The following is a 19,603-nucleotide window of genomic DNA, read 5'->3' as shown; positions in this document are numbered from 1 at the left end:
TATGAGGTCATATGGGGATTTGTCATTGGAATGGGTGGAGGGAAAGGAAATGGAAAACCTCCTTCTGTTCTTCCACCTCCACCTCCACCTCCTCCACCACCACCTACTCCTTCTCCTCAGGAACCAGTCAGAACAGCCCTGTGAAAGAAGGGACTGCTAAACCCTTTCTTTGACATTCAGGAGGCCAAGCTCCTGAGTAGTCCACCCCCCCCACCCCCACAGTCCTTAGGACTGGGTACTTCCCATCGTTAAGTAATTGGACTACTTTAGGACCATAGAATTGAAAGTAGAAAGGCATTTTCAAGATCACAACATTTTAGAGGTGAAAGGGACCTCCCATAGCATTACCTACTACAGCATGCCTGAAAAATAGCCATCCTCTGCTTGAAGACCTCTCCGGAGGGGCAAGCAGTCATCTCTTGAGGTAGCTGATTATACTCTGGAGCAGTTTTAATTGTTTGCAGCTTTTTCCTTATAGATAGCAAGCCTAAACTTGCTTCTTTACAACTTCCATACACTGTTCCTGGTTCTGCCCCTGGTGCCAAACTGAACAAGGTTAATCCCCCTTCCACCTCAATCAGTAAATCAATTAATAGACATTTATTAAATTCCTGATATGTTCCAGGTACTGTGCTAAAGGTTTCAATTATTATTATTTTTTTTTTTTGCGGGGCAATGAGGGTTAAGTGACTTACCCAGGGTCACACAGCTAGTAAGTGTCAAGTGTCTGAGGCCAAATTTGAACTCAGGTCCTCTTGAATCTAGGGCCAGCGCTTTATCCACTGCGCCACCTAGCTGTCCTATTATTTTTATTTTTATTTTATTTTATTTTATTTCTTTTGTGGGGCAATGGGAGTAAGTGACTTGCCCAGGGTCACACAGCTAGTAAGTGTCAAGTGTCTGAAGCCAGATTTGAACTCAGGTCCTCCTGAATCCAAGGCTGGTGCTTTATACACTGCTCTACCTAGCTGCCCATCGATTATTTTTTTATCTTGTCCTCCTGAATTAAATTTCTCCACTTCCTTCAACCAATACGCATATGACTTGAATTCAAACCCTTTCACCATCCTGGTTGTCCTCAAAGTCCATACTATAGTGCAACTCCTCTATCATTTTACAGTGGTGGGACCTGAGGTTCAGAGAAGAAAATGACTTGCCTGAAGTCAGAGCAAGATCCCAACCCCTGCTGACTGCAAAGATTTGAATCTAAATCCAGTCTGAGGCTAGTTTTCCATGGATTACTCCATATCTACGTGGGGCAGATTGAGTCCCAATGCTCATTCCCATAGATCTGATACTAAGAAAAGAAAGTAGCAGATGGGAAGGTCCTTAAGCTTTTCTCTTTTATATGTTGGTTTTCTTTTTGTATGTTTGTTCAGTAACCTTGACTTAAAGGGAAGACTTTAATTAAACATGTCGTCGGAATTTTGGCTAATTTCTGCCCCTGGAGATAAGGAGAATTTGCAGGCTCTGGAACGGATGAACACAGTAACCTCCAAGTCTAATCTGTCCCACAACACAAAATTTGCCATTCCTGATTTCAAGGTAAGGTCCTAGAAATTGGAGAGAATGATCTAGGGAGGGTTGGGAGAGAGGAATGAAGAAAAGCAAGAATTAAGGAGAGGGAGGGGAAAGGCTGCTCCTGGAAGAAAAGAGGTAATTGTGGAAAGAGTGCTGTGTTATAGTTTAAAAGGATCTGGGTTATGATTTGCAAGTTGTTTAACATAACTGCCTCAGTTTCCTCATCTGTAAAATGAGAGGGTTAGACTAGATGATTTTATGGTCCCTTCCCACTGTAAATCTATGATCCTATAAAAAATGAGATGGTACTGTGAAGGCCATTGCTATCTATTAGGAATGGTCCTTTGGGGGAAAAGGGTAGAAAATAACCATCAATAGCAAATGGCTATAAGATCCTAGATCTTGAGCCAGAATAGACCAACCACCTCATTTTTGTAGATGAGTAAACAGAGACCCAAGGAGTTTAAATGAAAGGGTTACACAGGTCGAATGGATCAGAGGTAAGATTTTAACCCAGAATCAGCAAATTTTTTCCTATATCACATATGCTAAGAGTGGGTGGTAGAAATGTCTGATTTTATAGAACTAGGAATGGGATAAGGAATCTTTGGATTAATTGTGGTATCATGGAAAGGGATGGATAACAGTGGGATCCAAGAGAAGTTTTCCAAGAAAGTCTGCTGATTGGCTGTCAGAGTTAAAACTCCTGGTCTTCTCTTAAATTCCCATTCTAATTCCTTCTGGTAAGGACTAACAATATGCTATAGTTTGGAATTTGCCTTGTTTGTTTCCAGCCTTAAGTGTACTCTTGCCCCACTTTACGGAAGGTATGAAGGGAAAGAAATTCAGTGTTCATGCCCAAGATCACTTTTTGGTTCCCATATCCCTTGGCATTGAGTAAACTTTCCCATACCCCTTATTCAGTGTGAAAAGGAAAACATTCTTGAATTCACAATGCTTAGTTGCATAAGATTTTTCTTTTTTTTTTTGAGACTAGGTCTCTCCCTATCTCACCCAGGCTATAAGTACAGAGGTCACTCACAGGCCCCCTACTGATCAGCTCTGAAGTTTTCACCTGTTCTGTTTCTGACCTGGGCTCCTTAGGTAGCGGGCTGGCCCTTGTCCTCCTTTGGGCTTCACCATATTGGTGTCTGACAGCACAGACACTGGATGGCCTTAGTCCTATTCTGGCTCAGAACTCTAGAGCTCAAGAGATCTACCAGCCTCAGCCTCTCCAGTAGTATGAAGTGTGTCATCCTGGCCTGCCAGAAATAATTTTACAAAATTAATTCCCCTACCTCTTTGACTAACTTACATTAACTAGGGGTATGCATGCCCCAGGTTGGAGAAGCCCTTCCCAAGATGAAATTGAGAACAGGAGTCACTTTTAGTGACAAATAAAAAAAACCCTGCCATTTCTATAGTGCTGTTAAGGTTTACAAAGCCTAAGCCCTTATTGTCTCCATTATATTAAAGAAGAAACTGGTAATGGCTTGTCTAATGTTACATAGCTAATGAATATCAAAAGCCTGGACTTGAACCCAGTTCTTTCCTAACTGGAAGTACAGCACTCTTTCCACTATATCACATTGCCAAAGTAAACCTTAAGGAGATCAATATATGTTAGTAAAGTGGCTTTATCTTGAAAGCAGGTCTGTTTGTGTGTCATACTGTCTTAAAAGGCAGACTGTGTGTGTGTGTGTGTGTGCGCGCGCGCGCGTGCGCGCGCACGAGTGGCTTGGGGCGGGGACAGGGAGCAGGATATCCATATTTAATATGATTATGCTCCTTACCTTAGAGGATTTTGTTGTTGGGGAAAGTGTTTTGCAAACCTTAAAAAAACACCATAGTAATAGGAGCTAAGTAGTAAACCAGGAGCTAAGATTAAACCACATCTGGAATCAACCAAGCAAGCATTAATTAAATGCCTAACAAAGGCTAGGCTCTGTGAAATAGAAAGAGAAAAGGAAGATAGCTCTTGCCTCAATCAATCAATAAACTTACTATGTGAGCTTTCATATACCCACACAATTAAATAAATAAATAAACACATGAATGAATAAATGCACAAATAAATAAATAAATGAAATTACAAAATAAGTACAGTATACTTTTGAGAGGCAGGTCACTAGCAGGTAGGAAAGGAAGAAAGGCTTTCTATAGAAGGAATGTTGAAAATAATTATGTGTACATCAATTTCTCTTAGATCAGAGTTCTTAAACTTTTTGTTTGTAGGGCAGCTAGATGGCACAGTGGATAGAGCACCGGCCCTGGAGTCAGGAGTGCCTGAGTTCAAATCCTGCCTCAGACACTTGACACTTACTAGCTGTGTGACCCTGGGCAAGTCACTTAACCCCAATTGCCTCACTTAAAAAAAAAACAACAACTTTTTGTTTGTATATCTTGGACCCCTTTTGGTAGTCTAGTGAAACTTATGGGTGCCTTAGAATATAGTTTTACTGTATAAAATAAATTAGAATGACAAAGGAGACTTAATTATATTGAAATACATTGTTTTCAGCAGATTAAAAAAGTTAAGACCCCAGGTTAAGCACCCTTGTTCTAATTCCTGCCAGAGCTCAGTAGTCCCTTACTTCAAAAATAGGAATAAGTACGTGATTTCTTCTCAGATACTATTAAGCACAGATTTAAGACCTCAGAGTTCCTTAGTCCAATGTTCTTCCCATTTTAAAGATATGTATACCAAGAGCCAGAAATACTAAGTGACTTGCCTTAGGTCCCACAAGTAGAAGGCCTGAATTCAAGCTCTTGATTCAGAGTTCTTTCCAATCCACGTGGATGTCTCTTTTAATAGAAGTTGAAAACAGTGTCACGTCCAGAAGAGAACCCTTGGGGAAAAGAATTTTTGTGCATGCTTCTATTCCTTATTTATCTTTACATTAAGATTTTTTTTTCACCTTGGTCTCTCTAATGCCTTTGGAGAGCCAAAGGAATGTTTCCTAAACTTTCAGAATATTTAAGAATATGGTTGCCCTGGAGGATGACTCTAGAGGAGCCCCACCCAAGCCAGATCCTTTATCTCTAGCAACCCAGAAAGGTCAAGAAAGTGCTGGTTGAAATCACTTGAAATAGAAATGCTTTTTAAAATTTAAGTTCTCAATTTGATTCAGTTAATTTAAAGAACAATAAGTGCCTACTGTGTGTCGGTCACTATGCTAGTTTCTGGCTATACAAAGACAAAAATAGAATTAGTCCCTGCAAGGAGTTGACATTCTAGTAGGTTTGCTTCCACAGATATCTTGCTGAAGTTTTTTCATCAAGCAAATTCCAGAGTTACTATTTTCTATTCTGTGAAGAAAATGAGGAGGGCCTACCACCAGATAACATTCAGTCTTTCCTATGGAAAAAACATGATAGTGGGGAGAACCTAAAGCCCCAAGTTAAGAATTCTAACCAAGTTTCTAGGCTCTGGATTAGTTTATCTAACAAATGGGCTACTACAGAATTTCCCACTAGAAGCTGTTCTGTTAAAAAAAAATTCAAAGCATCTTCCCATAAAGCATTTGTACATTTAACTTATTTATACTCTTTATAGGTGGGGACCTTGGATTCTCTTGTTGGTCTCTCAGATGAGTTGGGGAAACTTGATATCTTCGCTGAAAGGTAAAATAGTCCTTATTTACTACATACAAGTGAGAATCTGATGTTGTTTTTAGAGGACACAGTGTTCTTGCATTAACTGAACCCATACCTGTCCAAACCTGGTGGGAGGATACTAGCAAAGTGGTCAGAGGAGGCTTGACCTTTTTCTAATGGCTGTCAGTTATTCTGTTAGCCACTTGCTGCTCAAGAAGACCATCATTTTCAGGGCAATTAATTATCTTGAAATAAAAGTAGGACTTTTAGCATTAAGCTGTGGGAATCAAGAAGAGGTTTTCTTCTAGAAATAGCACTGAACATTATTTAGAGCTGTAGTTTTCCTACTTCTTGAGGTTGCGAAACCCCCTGCATTTCTTTTAGGACAAATGCTGTGTCTAGTAACAGTCTAAAGAGGGACTACTGTGGATGCCAATTTTTTTTTGGGGGGGGGTACTTTTTTTTTTTGAGGCAATTGGGGTTAAGTGATTTGCCCAGGGTCACACAGCTAGTAAGTGTCAAGGGTCTGAGGCTGGATTCGAACTCAGGTCCTCCTGAATCAAGGGCCTGTGCTCTATCCACTGCGCCACCTAGCTGCCCCAGATGCCAGTTTTGAAAAGTGAAAATCTTGGGGTTCCAGGGAATATCATTGAAAAATGATTGGTATTTATAGTTACAGTTATATGATAGGCATTGAAAAATCCCTCTACCTCCCTACCAATTACCTAGTAATATTGTTATTTGTAACAATAGTAGTGAGTAATATTTACCTGTTTGCTGGATGTGGGATACTATAGAATAGCCCTAATCTTGAGGGATTTTACAATTTATGAAACCTGAGAAGGCACTTCTTAATTGTTTATTGAATGAATGATTGAATGAATAAATATTTTGCATTTTTCTTATCTGTAAAATTAGGTGATACTACTTAGCTTCTCATCTGTTTAGGGAGATAATTGTGAAGGCAAAGGGATAAGATCAGGGCACATGTTTTGGGAAATTCTAGTTTAGGGGAAATACTTGTCATTTTCCATAATTTGGGGAAGGGCAGAATGATCCCCTAGAACAGTTCATAAAATTTAAAGCCAGAATTAGACTCAATTGAGCAAATATTTACTAAATACATTCTATGTTTGAGTCACTGTGCTAGGTGTTTGGGATAGAGACTATGATGTCATTAGTATGGAGAGCTCCTGGTGAGGAAATTCCACCTATCAATACAGGTTGACACCTTCTCTGTAACTCAGAGTCATTTAGAACACTGAGAGGTTGAGTCATTTTCCCAGGGTCACACAGCTAGTATGTCTTAGACCCATGTCTTCCTGGCTTGAAGGCTGGCTCACTGTCTATTATGTCACACTGCTAGGGATACAGAGACAAAAATGAAACAGTCCCTGCTCTAGAAGACCTTTTATTTATTTGTGGGTGGAAGGACCATAGAAATAATTTAATATAGCCAGCTCATTTTACAGATGAGAAGATCATGAATAGTAAGTGCTTAATAAATGTTACTCATTCATTCATTGGTCCATTCATCCATCCATTTATTCATTTAAAGTAACAAAACTGAGATACAAACTGAGATCATATCTGTGTTCTTTTTACTATACTACACTGCCTAATGGTTGATAGATACCAATGTTACTTTAAGGTGTTCTAATTATTTAGATACTGATGTAGCATTTGGCTACACTTCAAAGTAGTACGTTCAACAGTATTCAATAAGTAGTTTGTTTTGTTCTCTCTATCCTACTATAAAGAGAGTTTGGTTTTTTAATTCTGTATGTGAGTTTGCCATCTAGGTTGCTTGTGATACTATATCAGATATGAAGTAAATGTACAAACATATAAAACCTATGTAGGTGTGTGTGTGTGTGTGTGTGTGTATGTATGTGTACACTGTATAATATAATTAGAATTGCAAATTGTTAAGGGCTTGAAGGAACTATAGAGATATGGCTAGTTAATCCCCTTCATTTCATAGGTAAGGAAATTGAGACGCTTTGACGTAGGTGACTTGCCCAACATGACACAGTAAATTACTGACAGCAGAGTCAGGACTTGAGTCCAGGTATAAGAAGCTAGTTCACCCAAAAGTAGCAGCCTTTATCTATAGTATGGTGGAGGGAACACCAGACTCGGGGAGTCAGGACCATTGGATTTGGGTTCTTGCTCTGTGCTTCCCCCCTCCCCCCAATAAACTGATCTCAGTCAAATCAAAAAGAGAAGACAGAATGGCTTAGAGGACAACATGTGGAACATGGAAACAAGAAGACCTGGGTTCAAATCAGCAGTTATATACTAACTAGCCATGGGCAATCACTGTACTTTTCTCAGCCTCAGTTTCCCCATTTATAAAATGAGTAAAATGCCTACTATAGAACCTACCCTTTCAGATTTGTCACGAGTATCATATGAGATAATGTACATAAAACACTATGCACATGTCATTTATTATTTCTAAGGTCCTTTTGAGTTTTAGAGTTGTGTAATGCTCTTTCCATCATATCCTACATTCAAGGTCAAAAAAATTCATAAAAAGAAAATATATAAAAATAAGTGCAATTGGCATGTTAACCATCTGGCTAGCTAGTAGCTAGAACTCTTTGTAGCAGTCAATACAAATTATTCCTGATTTATGGAAGCAGCAAGGTCCAAAAGAAAATAAAAACTGTCATGTCTTAATTTTCAATATGAGTAGATAACTGTGTCAAAGCCCCATAATCAGAGAAGAAAATTAAGATTTTTTGAGTCAGGAAGAGCCCTAAAGATCATTCTAGGTTGATGCCCCTCACCCTTCACAATTATAGGTGAGAAAGCCCAGATTTGTTAAATGACTTTCTAAATTACTACAGCTAGTAAGCGATAGTATGATTCAAACCCAGATCTCCTGTCTGTAAATCCAGCACTCTTTCCCTTGGACATCATTGCTTCTATAAGATAGGTATGGTCAGTTTCTGATCTCTCCAAAGAGTTAGTTGTAGCTCAATAGTGGTATAGTCAGAAGGTGGTTAACCTGCCAGCCAGCCCTGCCTACACAGTGGGAATAAATAATGTAGAGGACGCTTATAAGGAATAGAGTATTCAAAGCAACTGCCCATACCCAGCTTCAGTTCTTTGAAAAGGACTGCTGGATTCTCTGAAAAGTGCTTAAGTGTTGTTAGATAAATAAATACTAACTGTGCTTGTAACCTAGGCAGCACAAACCTGTCAGCACTGCCTCTGGTCAGGAGAGTAGAGAAGGTACAAGAGTTTTCAGGGTGTATTGTTTCCATATCCTTTTATTATTTATTTACTCGGCTAGACTGAGTGTTTTTCCATGTTGCTGTAAGGCAACTTTTGGCTCTTGGAGCTTTTCATCTATTTTTGATTTATTCCCCAGCAATTCTGTTGGGGTATGTGCTAATTATTTTTGTTCCAATGCACTGACTTCTGAGGAATCAATACTTTTGTCTTAGAAAGCAGCACTTTCCTCCTTTTTCTGAGTATACCTGAGCCCTTTAAGTGATCTTAATCAGGTTAACAATTGCTGGTGGAAACATCACATGTCCTGAGAGCTTTCTTAGGACATTACTTGAATTAATGAAGGAGAACAAAGTATGGACAACACAAACATTATTTATACAATAAAGGATCTAGTTAAGCCCACATTCACAGGTATTCATTTATTTTTAAATTTTTTTATCATAAAAGTTATTATTTTCTAGTTACATGTAGAGATAGTTTTCAACATTTGTTTTTATAAGATTTCTAGTTCCAAATTTTTCTCCCTCCCTCCATTTCCTCCCCCCTCCCTAAGACAGCAAGCAATCTGATATAGGTTACATATGTACAATCACATTAAACATATTTCTACATTAGTCATGTTGTAAAAGGAGAATCAGAACAAAAGGGAAAAACCTCAAAAAAGAAAAAACAAAAACAAAAAAAGTAGAAACAGTATGGTTCAATCTGCATCTGGATTCCACAGTTCTTTTTTTCTGGACTCAGAGAGCATTTTACATCATGAATCCTGTGAAATTATCTTGAACCACTGTATTTCTGAAAAGAGTTAAGTCTATCACAGTTGATCATCACACAGTGTTATTGATACTGTGTACAATGTTCTCCTGGTTCTGCTCATCTCACTCAGCATCAGTTCATATAAGTCCTTCCAATTTTTTCTGAAATCCGCCTGCTCAACAGATATTATATAAACTAATATATATATATATACATATTATAAATTAATATAAACTAATAAAATAAAAACAAGATGAAAGCATTTGACGACTTTAGAATTCAACCCCTTCATTTTATAGGTGAGGAAACCAAAGTCCCAAAATTTAGCTAAATAGAAGTGACTGGGGAGTCCATTAGAACTGGGATGGGGGTGAGGGGGAATTTGAAATGGCCTCATAGATGGTAGTACTTGGGCTGAGCTTTGAAGGAAGCAAGAGTCTAAGAAGTAGAAGAGAGAAGCATTCCAGATGTGGGCAACAGCCTGCACAAGGGCATGGAAACTTGAGATGGAATGTTGTGTGTGAGCACCAGCAGCTAGGCCAGTTGCAGGCTGCTCTGTGTAGGCTGTACGCAAGGGAGTCAAGCGTAACACCCCTGCAAAGGTCTGTTCAAGAGCTGGACTGTGAAGGAGTTTAAATTGTCAAACCAAATCTTTAGCTTCAGCTCAAATGCCGCCTTGTGCAGGAGTTTGTCTTTTAGCCTAGAGGCAGGACAGTGACATGGTTAGAGCTGAGTTTTAGAAGTTTTACTTTGGTATCCATGTAAAGGATGGATTAGAGAAGCAGTGAAGAAGCAAGAAAGGAGGGATGAATAATCAATCAAGAGAACCGAAGAGTACAAGGCAGAATCCCCAGTGGAGAGTATTGCAATCTGTATGTAATGGACAAATGTGTATTATGTTACGTGTTATGATAGGAAAATGAAAAGCCACACTGTCCCTACTCTCAAAGAGTTACAATCTAATAATAGTACTAATGACAAAAGAGTAATTCAGAGGGTAGAAGAGAATGGAAATCCATGTTTTTCAGTGCATGTTTCTTGTATTTAAAGAAGCTCTAAATGGTCTGGGTTGAATTTAACAGTAGAAAAACTGTTTATTTTAGTGTAAAGATTTTAAAACTAGAAAGGACTTTTGAGATTATCTTATTCAGCCTCCACATTTTACCGGTGAAGAAACTGACGCCCAGATTTGCCAAAAAGCTGTATGCTAACTAAAAATCAAGGAAGTAAATCAAAGAAAACCACAAAAAATGAATTAACAGTCTTTGACTTCTATCATAATTACAACTAAGCCTTCATAAAATGTAAGCTCATTGAGGATAGGAACTATTTTTTTTCTTTGTATCACTGGTACTGAGCAATAAATATTTAAAATGATTGTTGAATAGAATTAATGTCTTATTTTTGTATTAAATTGTTGAATTATTTCATTCAAAATATACTACTGGGATATATTATATTTTTGTTAAGTGGTAATTTATAGTTTGTATTATGAAGATAGAAGACTTTGGGGTTTTTTTTTGTTTGTTTTTTGCGGGGCAATGGGGGGTAAGTGACTTGCCCAGGGTCACACAGCTAGTAAGTGTCAAGTGTCTGAGGCCGGATTTGAACCCAGGTACTCCTGAATCCAGGGCCGGTGCTTTATCCACTGCGCCACCTAGCTGCCCCAAAGATAGAAGACTTTGAAACCTTTCAAGATATATGTATGTTTTCTCTTTTTAACCCTGTTCTAATAAGAATAAGGTCCCTGAACTACCAGCCCTCTACCCCAACCTGCTTCCACTGTAACAGTTCTTCCATTCACCCAGTGTTTGTATGAAATGATTGCTTCATTTTATCTTGCCCTACCCAATTTTATTTTTTTGAATTATTCCATTATATTCAACTCAGGGTCAAACTTTCCTCAATTCTCAGGAATATGACAAGCATCCAGGCTTTCCCCACCTCAAAAAGGAACTTTCCATTTTCAAGTGGTTGCCCCATCTACCCTCTATAAGTGTTGCCCTTCATTTGGTTCAGGGAGGTTAAAGTTCTAGACTTTCCTCCTGGCCATTATCCCCTTGTGCCAAATAAAAATCTTGCTTTTATCTTTGTTTTGTTTTTTTTTTTGCGGGATTGCTTTTATCTTTTATCAGGATGTGTATGAGTTTTAATTTTTTAATAGAGGAAATCTAAGGACCAGTATTTTTTCACCTTTTCCCTGCTACAACTCCCATGCCTGACAAAACCGAATGAGATTTCTGTCTCTAAAACTGAAGCAATATCTGAACAAAAATACCTTTTCTCATATTTTCCAAGAACTTAACTGAATATGGTAAGAGAATGACTGTGAGTGGTCAGTGATGAAGCATCAAAATCGATGAGCCACAAACTTTACAAAAGAAAAAAAGTTTATGGATGTTTGTGGTGTTTAAAAAAAAAGACTATTTCCACTTCTTTTTCCTCTTCCTCCCTCCTCCAAAGTAGAACCCTCTAATAACAAAAACAGTCAAGCAAAATCCAACCAGGCACTGTGCAAAAGCTGCTGCTTTTGATCATAGATGTAGCATCTATAGTCTACCATCTCCCTGCTGTAACCTTCCTTCCTTACTAGGTTCCCCAGTTCCTTCTCTGGAGGGAAAAGGTATTTTTCATTATCTAGCCTTTGCAACCCAGATTGGTCATTGAATTTAATCTGAGTTCATCTTCATTGTTTTCAAAATGATTATCCTAATCATTGTTTAATTCTCCTGGTTTTGCTTAGAGCACCAGTTCATATTGGTCTTTTCAGTGTTTTTTCCCCCTGAATTCCTTATATTTGTCACGCCTTACAATGCAGTCATTCCATTCCATTCATATGCCATAGTTTGTTTTTCCAATTTTTATTTGAAGGCTGCCCACTTTGTTCTCCCCACCTTTTTTTTTTTCTATCACAGAAAAATAGATTTGATTCTTTTGGCATATATGGAGCTTTTCTATCTTTTACTGCTATGAGGTATATACCCAGAAGTCTTGCTGTAGACTTTTTTTGGGGGCGGGGCGATGAGGGGTTAAGTGACTTGCCCAGGGTCACACAGCTAGTAAGTGTCAAGTGTCTGAGTTTGCATTTGAACTCAGGTCCTCCTGATTCCAGGGCCAGTGCTTTATCCACTGCGCCACCTAGCTGCTCCCCCTTGCTATAGACTTTTTCTTTTTTTTTTTTTTTTGCGCGTGGCAATGGGGGTTAAGTGACTTGCCCAGGGTCACACAGCTAGTAAGTCAAGTGTCTAAGGCCGGATTTGAACTCAGGTACTCCTGAATCCAAGGCCGGTGCTTTATCCACTGCGCCACCTAGCCGTCCCCTGCTATAGACTCTTTTTTTTTTTTTAATTTTTTTTTTTTTTTAGTGAGGCAATTGGGGTTAAGTGACTTGCCCAGGGTCACACAGCTAGTAAGTGTCAAGTGTCTGAGGCCGGATTTGAACTCAGGTACTCCTGACTCCAGGGCCGGGGCTCTATCCACTGCGCCACCTAGCTGCCCCATGCTATAGACTCTTAAAGGAATCTTGCCAATGAATGCACAGTTGGGCTTTTTAATTGATCCCTTTACTGGACAACTTAGCCAAACATCCAGGTCTGTAACTATTTTTAGGTACCATTGTTGGTGTCATGATGTCAGGGAGAGAACACTGTACTGGGAAGGAGTCAGGAGATCCAGGCTTTGATGCTTAACCAGCTATGTGACCTTAGGCAAGTTATTTAACTTCCAGGAAACCTCTGTTTCTTCATTTGTAAGATGGGGATAATACTTGGACTACCTACTTCACAAAGTTGTTGTGAGGAAAGTCTTCTATAGTCCTTCAAGAACTTTAGAAATATGAGTTATTACCACCCTCCTTCCCCTCTACTAGATACAAGTTCATCCATTTGACAGTCAGCCAACAAGCAGTTTTTTTAATTGTTGAGTCGTTTTCAGTTGTGTTAAACTTTTTGTGACTTCATTTGGGGTTTTCTTAGCAAAGAGGCTGGGATGGTTTGTCCTTTTCTTCTCCAGCTCATTTTACAGATGAGAAAACTGAGGCAAACAGGTGAAATGACTTGCCCAAGATTACAGCTAGTAAGTGTCAGAGGCAGAATTTGAACTCAGATTCTTCTGACTCTAGGCTTGGCCCTCTAATCATTGTGTGACCCTGGCTGCCCCTGGGTAAGTTTGAAAAACAGCCAAAAGTTATTTAGAATTCAGTTTGGCAAATAAAGTGGGGGATTGAGTTGGATCATACCATATGGTTTAGTAGAAAGAACTTTAGATTCATAGAGAAGCTTGAGTTTGAGGCCTCGATCAGCTGCTTCTGATCTTTGTAACTTTCGAGTAATTTGCTCTGGACCTCAGTTTATCACACTGTAAAAAGAATAGGTTGGAATAGATGATATAACTGCTCTTGAATAAAAATACATAGTTTTGGGGGGCAGCTAGATGGCGCAGTGGATAAAACACTGGCCCTGGATTCAGGAGTACCTGAGTTCAAATCTGGCCTCAGACACTTAACACTTACTAGCTGTGTGACCCTGGGCAAGTCACTTAACCCCCATTGTCCTGCAAAAAAAAAAATACAAAGTTTTGGAAGAGACAATATTTTCCAACTTCTTCATTTTACAGAGGAAGAGGCCTAGAGAAGGTGACTTGTCCACAGCCACAGGGCTAGTTAAGTAGCAGAACCTGAAAAAAGTTGTACATAATGGTTTCATAATCAATCCTCTTTTTCTGTTATTTGTACATATTTTGAATCCAGATATTTTCATTCTAGAGTTTTCCATTATAGTCTTAAAAAAAAAGGTTCAGCTTTCCTTCTTGGTGTTCAAACCATCCTATTCCTGCTGCTTGCTCTAGGGTAGGTTAGTTCCATTATCCTTATTGGCCAGGAGGAAACAGCAAGACAAAAAAGAAGCTGGGTGACTTGCCCAGGGGTTCAGTGAGTCATCTGATGGGCCTGGATCAGAACAGACTCCCCTGTTTTGTGCTTTTTATACCTCTGGGCCAAAGTATCTCACTTCAGATTTCATGGTACTGAAGAGGAAGGAACATTAGACCTTTAGTTTTTGAAATACCTGGGGGGAGGGAGGCAGCTAGGTGGTGCAGTGGATAAAGTACTTACTGGTCTTGGAGTCAGGAGGACCTGAGTTCAAATCCAGCCTCAGACACTTGACACTTACTAGCTGTGTGACCCTGGGCAAGTCACTTAACCCCCATTGTCCTGCAAAAAAAAAAAGAGAAGAAGAAGAAGAAGAAGAAAGAAATACTTAGGCCATCCTACCCTACCTAGCTCTCCTGGGAATCTAGCAAAGGCAGACCTTGTATTGTCATCTAGTGTGAGGCTTGCTCCATCTACCTGCTACAGGTGCAAAGAACCTGTCTGTAAACCGAAGAGCAACCACTGGCAAAAGAAATGTTCCAACCAGTTGGTCAATCCACAAGGATTTATTGAGACATGCTATGTGCGGAGTGTCAGAAAAGGAGCTAGGGTAGCTCTACGATTACAAAGTACAAATACAAAGTGAGGACATTCCTTGCCCTCCAGTAACAAACACACCAAATAAAACATGACTGTACCTAAAGCTATAAATTCAAAATGATTTATAGTTTGTTTTTTAAAAAGTATGTGTTATCAAATCCGGCCTCAGACACTTGACACTTACTAGCTGTGTGACCGTGGGCAAGTCACTTAACCCCCACTGCCCCGCAAAAAAAAAAAAAAAAGTATGTGTTAAACTTAAAAAAAATTATTGATGGCTTTTGTTTATATGATAGTCATTTCTGAATATTTTACATCACTATCCTCCCCCAACCATTCCTTCTACCCAAGAAAAGCGAAACCAGAAAACACAATGACCTTCTGACACGGCATATTATATATATATATATTATAATAACAATATATAACTGTAGTCAGTCTTACCTCTACACTAAGATGATACAGGTGTATTTAATCATCAGGGTTTTTTTTTTTTTGTTTTGGTGAGGCAAATGGGGTTAAGTGACTTGCCCAGGATCACACAGCTAGTAAGTGTCAAGGGTCTGAGGCCACATTTGAACTCAGGTCCTTTTGAATCCAGGGCCGGTGCTCTATCCACTGCGCCACCTAGCTGCCCCCTAATCATCAGTTTTTTAATACCAAGCAAGATTGGGCATGACAATCTGAATTCTTTTGGGTGCTGATGCTCTTACATTATTGTAGTCATTGTTTCTACTTCTCTCCTGATTTTTCCTGCTTTATTCCTCAACAATTCATACAAGGCACTTAACCTTGTACATCTCTTACAAGTATAAAATTAGGTTTGTGGCTTTGTGTTTGTTCCAGAAGAGAAATACTTCCTCCTGAGAACCTTAACCCTTTCTGTCCTCAAGTATGAATTAGGAAGGGGGGGAATCTTAAATGACCACTTCTGGGGGCCTCTTTCTGAGGGGAGTTTTAAGTGTTCTCTATAGCATCTTCCTTTGTATTCTGTCTTGCCTTGTGATGCCTAGGCTAGGAAATTCTCTTTTTGGATAGGAATTAAAATATTGAACCCTTTTTTCTATCCATTCTCATTGTAAGGGTCTAAAATTCTAGCTAGTTTGTCTAAAATATCTAAGTTTAAAATAAAGTCTATCTTTCCCCCCCAAACTCTCCTCCTTTCCTAACTTCTCGATGTTGAGGTCTTTATTCTCTATAATGTTAAGTGCTTGTTGACTGCCTGGCTGATTGACCTAATGAAACCCCATAATGGTTTATAGGATTTAGGATAGAAATCCTTAGAAAGAGAAGCATCTGAGGGCTGCTAGGTAGCATAGTGGATAAAGCACTGGCCCTAGAGTCAGGAGGACCTGAGTTCAAATCTGGCCTCAGACACTTAACACTTACTAGCTGTGTGACCCCAGGCAAGTCACTTAACCCTCATTGCCCTGCCAAAAACAGAGAGAGAGAGAGAGAGAGAGAGAGAGAGAGAGAGAGAGAGAGAGAGAGAGAGAGAGAGAGAGAGAGAAGCATCTACTCCAAACCTTTCATTTTACAAATGAGAGGTCTGTAGCCCAGAGAAGGCAAGGGAATTTCCCAGATTATGCAACATAAGTATCAGAGTCAGGATAGGAACTCTTCAGGTCTTCTGACTCCAGAACTTCTGTTATAGCACATTGCTTAGTGTGCTTCTTTGTGACTGCTTTAGAGAAACCTAGTATATTTGGCTTCAGGCTGTATTCACTTTTCTATTTTCAAATGTAATAACTAATTTCTGTAGTGTTTCAAGTTTTACAAAGGACCAGGTTATGAGAATTGAACATCTGATTAAGATGTCGGTAGAGAACAGTGTTTGATTTGGAGACAGAGGACCTGGGTTCAGACTCTTACCACTTACTACTTGTGAAACCTTGGGAGGGAAGGAAGGAGGAAAGGAGGGAGAGAAATGAGGGAGGGAAAGAAGGAAGGAAGGAGGGAGGGAGAGGAAGAAGGGAGGGAGGAATGTGAGGGGGAAAAGAAGGAAGAAAGGAGAAAGAAAGGAGGGAGGAAAGGAAGGAAGGAAAGAAGGGAGGAAGAAAGGAAGGAGGGAAGGAGAAAAAGAAGGGAGGGAGGAAAGAAATGAGGAAGGAAGGAAGGAATAATGGAGGGAGGGGAAGAAAGATTGATTTATTAAGCACCTAGTGTGTACCAGGCACTTTAAAAATATTACAAGTAATCTCATTTGATCCTTAGAACAACCATGGGAGGTAGGTGCTATCTCTTATTTTGAACTCAGGTCTTCTTGACTCCAACCCCAGTGTTTTATCCACTGTACCCCAGTATGTCTGAACCACAGTTTTTGCTGTGAAATTGTTCTAAATTTATCTGTTGTCTCCTTTGTTGGACCTAGAATTTCTTTTTTTTTTTTTTTTGCGGGGCAATAAGGGTTAAGTGACTTGCTCAGGATCACACAGGTAGTAAGTGTCAAGTGTCTGGGGCTGGATTTGAACTCAGGTCTTCCTGAATCTGGGACTGGTGCTTTATCCACTGGGCCACCTAGCCGCCCCCTATAAGTTCTTTTTTTTTTTTTTTTTGGTGGGGCAATGAGGGTTAAGTGACTTTTCCAGGGTCACACAGCTAGTACTTGTCAGGTGTCTGAGGTTGGATTTGAACTCAGGTCCTCCTGAATCCAAGGCCGGTTTTTATCTACTGCACCATCTAGCTGCCCCTCCCCTATAAGCTCTTGAAGAGAAGAACTGGGTCTCATTTTTCTTGGCACTTCCTTTATTTGTCATTATTTTTGAAGAATAGCCATGACAACTCAAATTTCTGTAGCAATTTAAGGTTTCTCAATAGTTCTTATAACAGTGCTATGAGGTAGATTGAATATGAATTATAATCTTCATCTTACACCTGAAGAAACTGAGGTTCAGTTAAAGTGATTTGCCAAAGTTTATGTAGCTACTAAGTGTCAAAGCAGAAATTCAAATGTAGGTTTTGCATATGGTTACCATGCTGTGTCTCTTAGTTTTTTGTGTCTTTCTTTTCTCTCTTTGTATCTTTCTTTAATGCCTAGCGTGGTTATGATTTAGAAATGTTGAGTTTGAAATGTCTGTAGGATATATCCAATTCAAAATGTCTAATAAACAGTTGGTGATACAGGGTTGGGAAAACCAACAGTAGACAATTAATAAATGCTTATTGAATCTAATAGAAATGACTTATTGAAATTATAAATGAAAATGGACACTAATAACTCTAATGAAGTCAGAAGCCTTCAGTCCATACCAACCTAGTAATCCCAATGATGGATAGGTTAAAAGAGCTCTGCCCTACATCACACTTTATCATCCTGAATTTCTACCTGGACCTCTACATTCTATATGGTAGTGAATGTTGTTGGTATCCAGGGTATGTGCTCCTTGTAGTGGATAGTAATGATAATAATAATAATAATAATAATAATACTTAAATGGATCTGGGATCTCATCAATACGGTTAAGCCTTCCAGGATGAATTCATCCATGATTTCTCATCCTCTCCAATAATCCCACCATAGGGGACCCACCCGGTCATCTGGGGTCTTTAAAGCATTATATACATGTTAGTTATTAGTGACTTTAATATAGTGGGGTGTTTTGGTTTTTTTTGCGGGGCTATGGGGGTTAAGTGACTTGCCCAGGGTCACACAGCTAGTAAGTGTCAAGTGTCTGAGGCTAGATTTGAACTCAGGTCCTCCTGAATCCAGGGCTGGTGCTTTATCCACTGTGCCACCTAGCTGCTCTCAATATAAGTGTTTTAAAATTTGCAGGAACACTGCAATAGTTTAGTATAGTAGACATCAGGAAGATCTAGTAAAAATTCCATTTCTGATAGTCACTATCTATTACTTTGGAGAAGTCACTCCTCTAAGCCTCAGTTTCTACATCTAAAAAAATGGGAAAGCATAGTATTTGCTCCCCGGGGGTCGGGGGCTTAGAGAGATTTTATATATATGAGTGTCATAATCTAATACTATGTCCATTATGCTTCTCATTTTATAGATGGCAATACTCAAGCTTAGAAAGATTAAGTGATTTTCTCATAGTCACACAGCTATTAAGTGTCAGGAGTGAGACTTTAAAAAAAAATCTTATTTGATTCTCACAATAACTCTGTGAGGTAGGTGCTAATTGAACCTCATTTATAGTTGAGGAAATGAAGACAGAGAGTCACGCCGCTAAACTTGTCTGAAGCCAAATTTGAATTCAAGTCTATTTCCAGGACTAGTGCTCTATCCACTGTACTTTCCCTTCAAGTAGAAAAAGCTGGACTTTTTTATGCCAGAAAAACCCAATTATTAAAAGGTGTTAACATTAGCATTAAGAATTCTTCCTGGGGCAGCTAGGTGGCGCAGTGGATAGAGCACTGGCCCTGGAATCAGGAGTACCTGAGTTTAAATCCGGCCTCAGACACTTAACACTTACTAGCTGTGTGACCCTGGGCAAGTCACTTAACCCCAATTGCCTCACTAAAAAAAAAAAAAAAAAAAAAAAAGAATTCTTCCTGCCTCTGAGTATAGCATGCCATCCAGTATACCTTTCATTACTGGCCATGTGATTCACTTAGAGGTAAATGGCCTCTCTCTGTGCTCTCTCTGTTCATAGCCCTGCTCCTGCCCTCACTAGAATGCACACAAATGTAGGTCAGTCAGATTATTAATATGCTTTGATAGTACTTGATCTTAGTTTGTCCAGTGAATTTTTTTTTCTTTTCGGGGCAGTGAGGGTTAAGTGATTTGCCCAGGGTCACACAGCTAGTAAGTGTGAAGTGTCTGAGGCTGGATTTGAACTCAGGTCTTCCTGAATCCAGGGCCAGTGTTTTATCCACCGCGCCACCTAGCTGCCCCCCTGTCCAGTGAATTTCTAATTGAGTAGTTGTCTCTCATCATCATCATCATCATCATCGTTATTGTTGTCATCATTATCATGTCATTTATAAAGCACTTTAATTCCTGAAAAGCACTTTGCATATATTATATAATTCTTGCCAGAGCGGTATGTCTGTATACTTTCC

General features: G+C 39.3%; 1 protein-coding gene across 2 annotated transcripts in view; it reads left to right on the top strand.

Annotated features, from left to right (window-relative positions):
• Positions 1-1,413: 1,413 nt before the first annotated feature.
• Positions 1,414-19,603, top strand: part of ATP6V1C2 (ATPase H+ transporting V1 subunit C2) — a 62,219-nt gene continuing 44,029 nt past the window's right edge. For both annotated transcript variants that reach the window (XM_043984409.1, XM_043984408.1), the window contains exons 1-2: positions 1,414-1,545; positions 5,078-5,145. In XM_043984409.1, the coding sequence (XP_043840344.1) occupies positions 1,414-1,545; positions 5,078-5,145 (200 nt within the window). The remainder of the gene's footprint in view (positions 1,546-5,077; positions 5,146-19,603) is intronic.

The sequence above is a fragment of the Dromiciops gliroides genome, chromosome 2 (genome assembly GCF_019393635.1).
Source record: "Dromiciops gliroides isolate mDroGli1 chromosome 2, mDroGli1.pri, whole genome shotgun sequence".
Lineage (NCBI taxonomy): Eukaryota > Metazoa > Chordata > Mammalia > Microbiotheria > Microbiotheriidae > Dromiciops > Dromiciops gliroides.
Note: the sequence above shows the minus strand (reverse complement) of the source record. Positions and strands in the feature narration are given on the sequence as shown.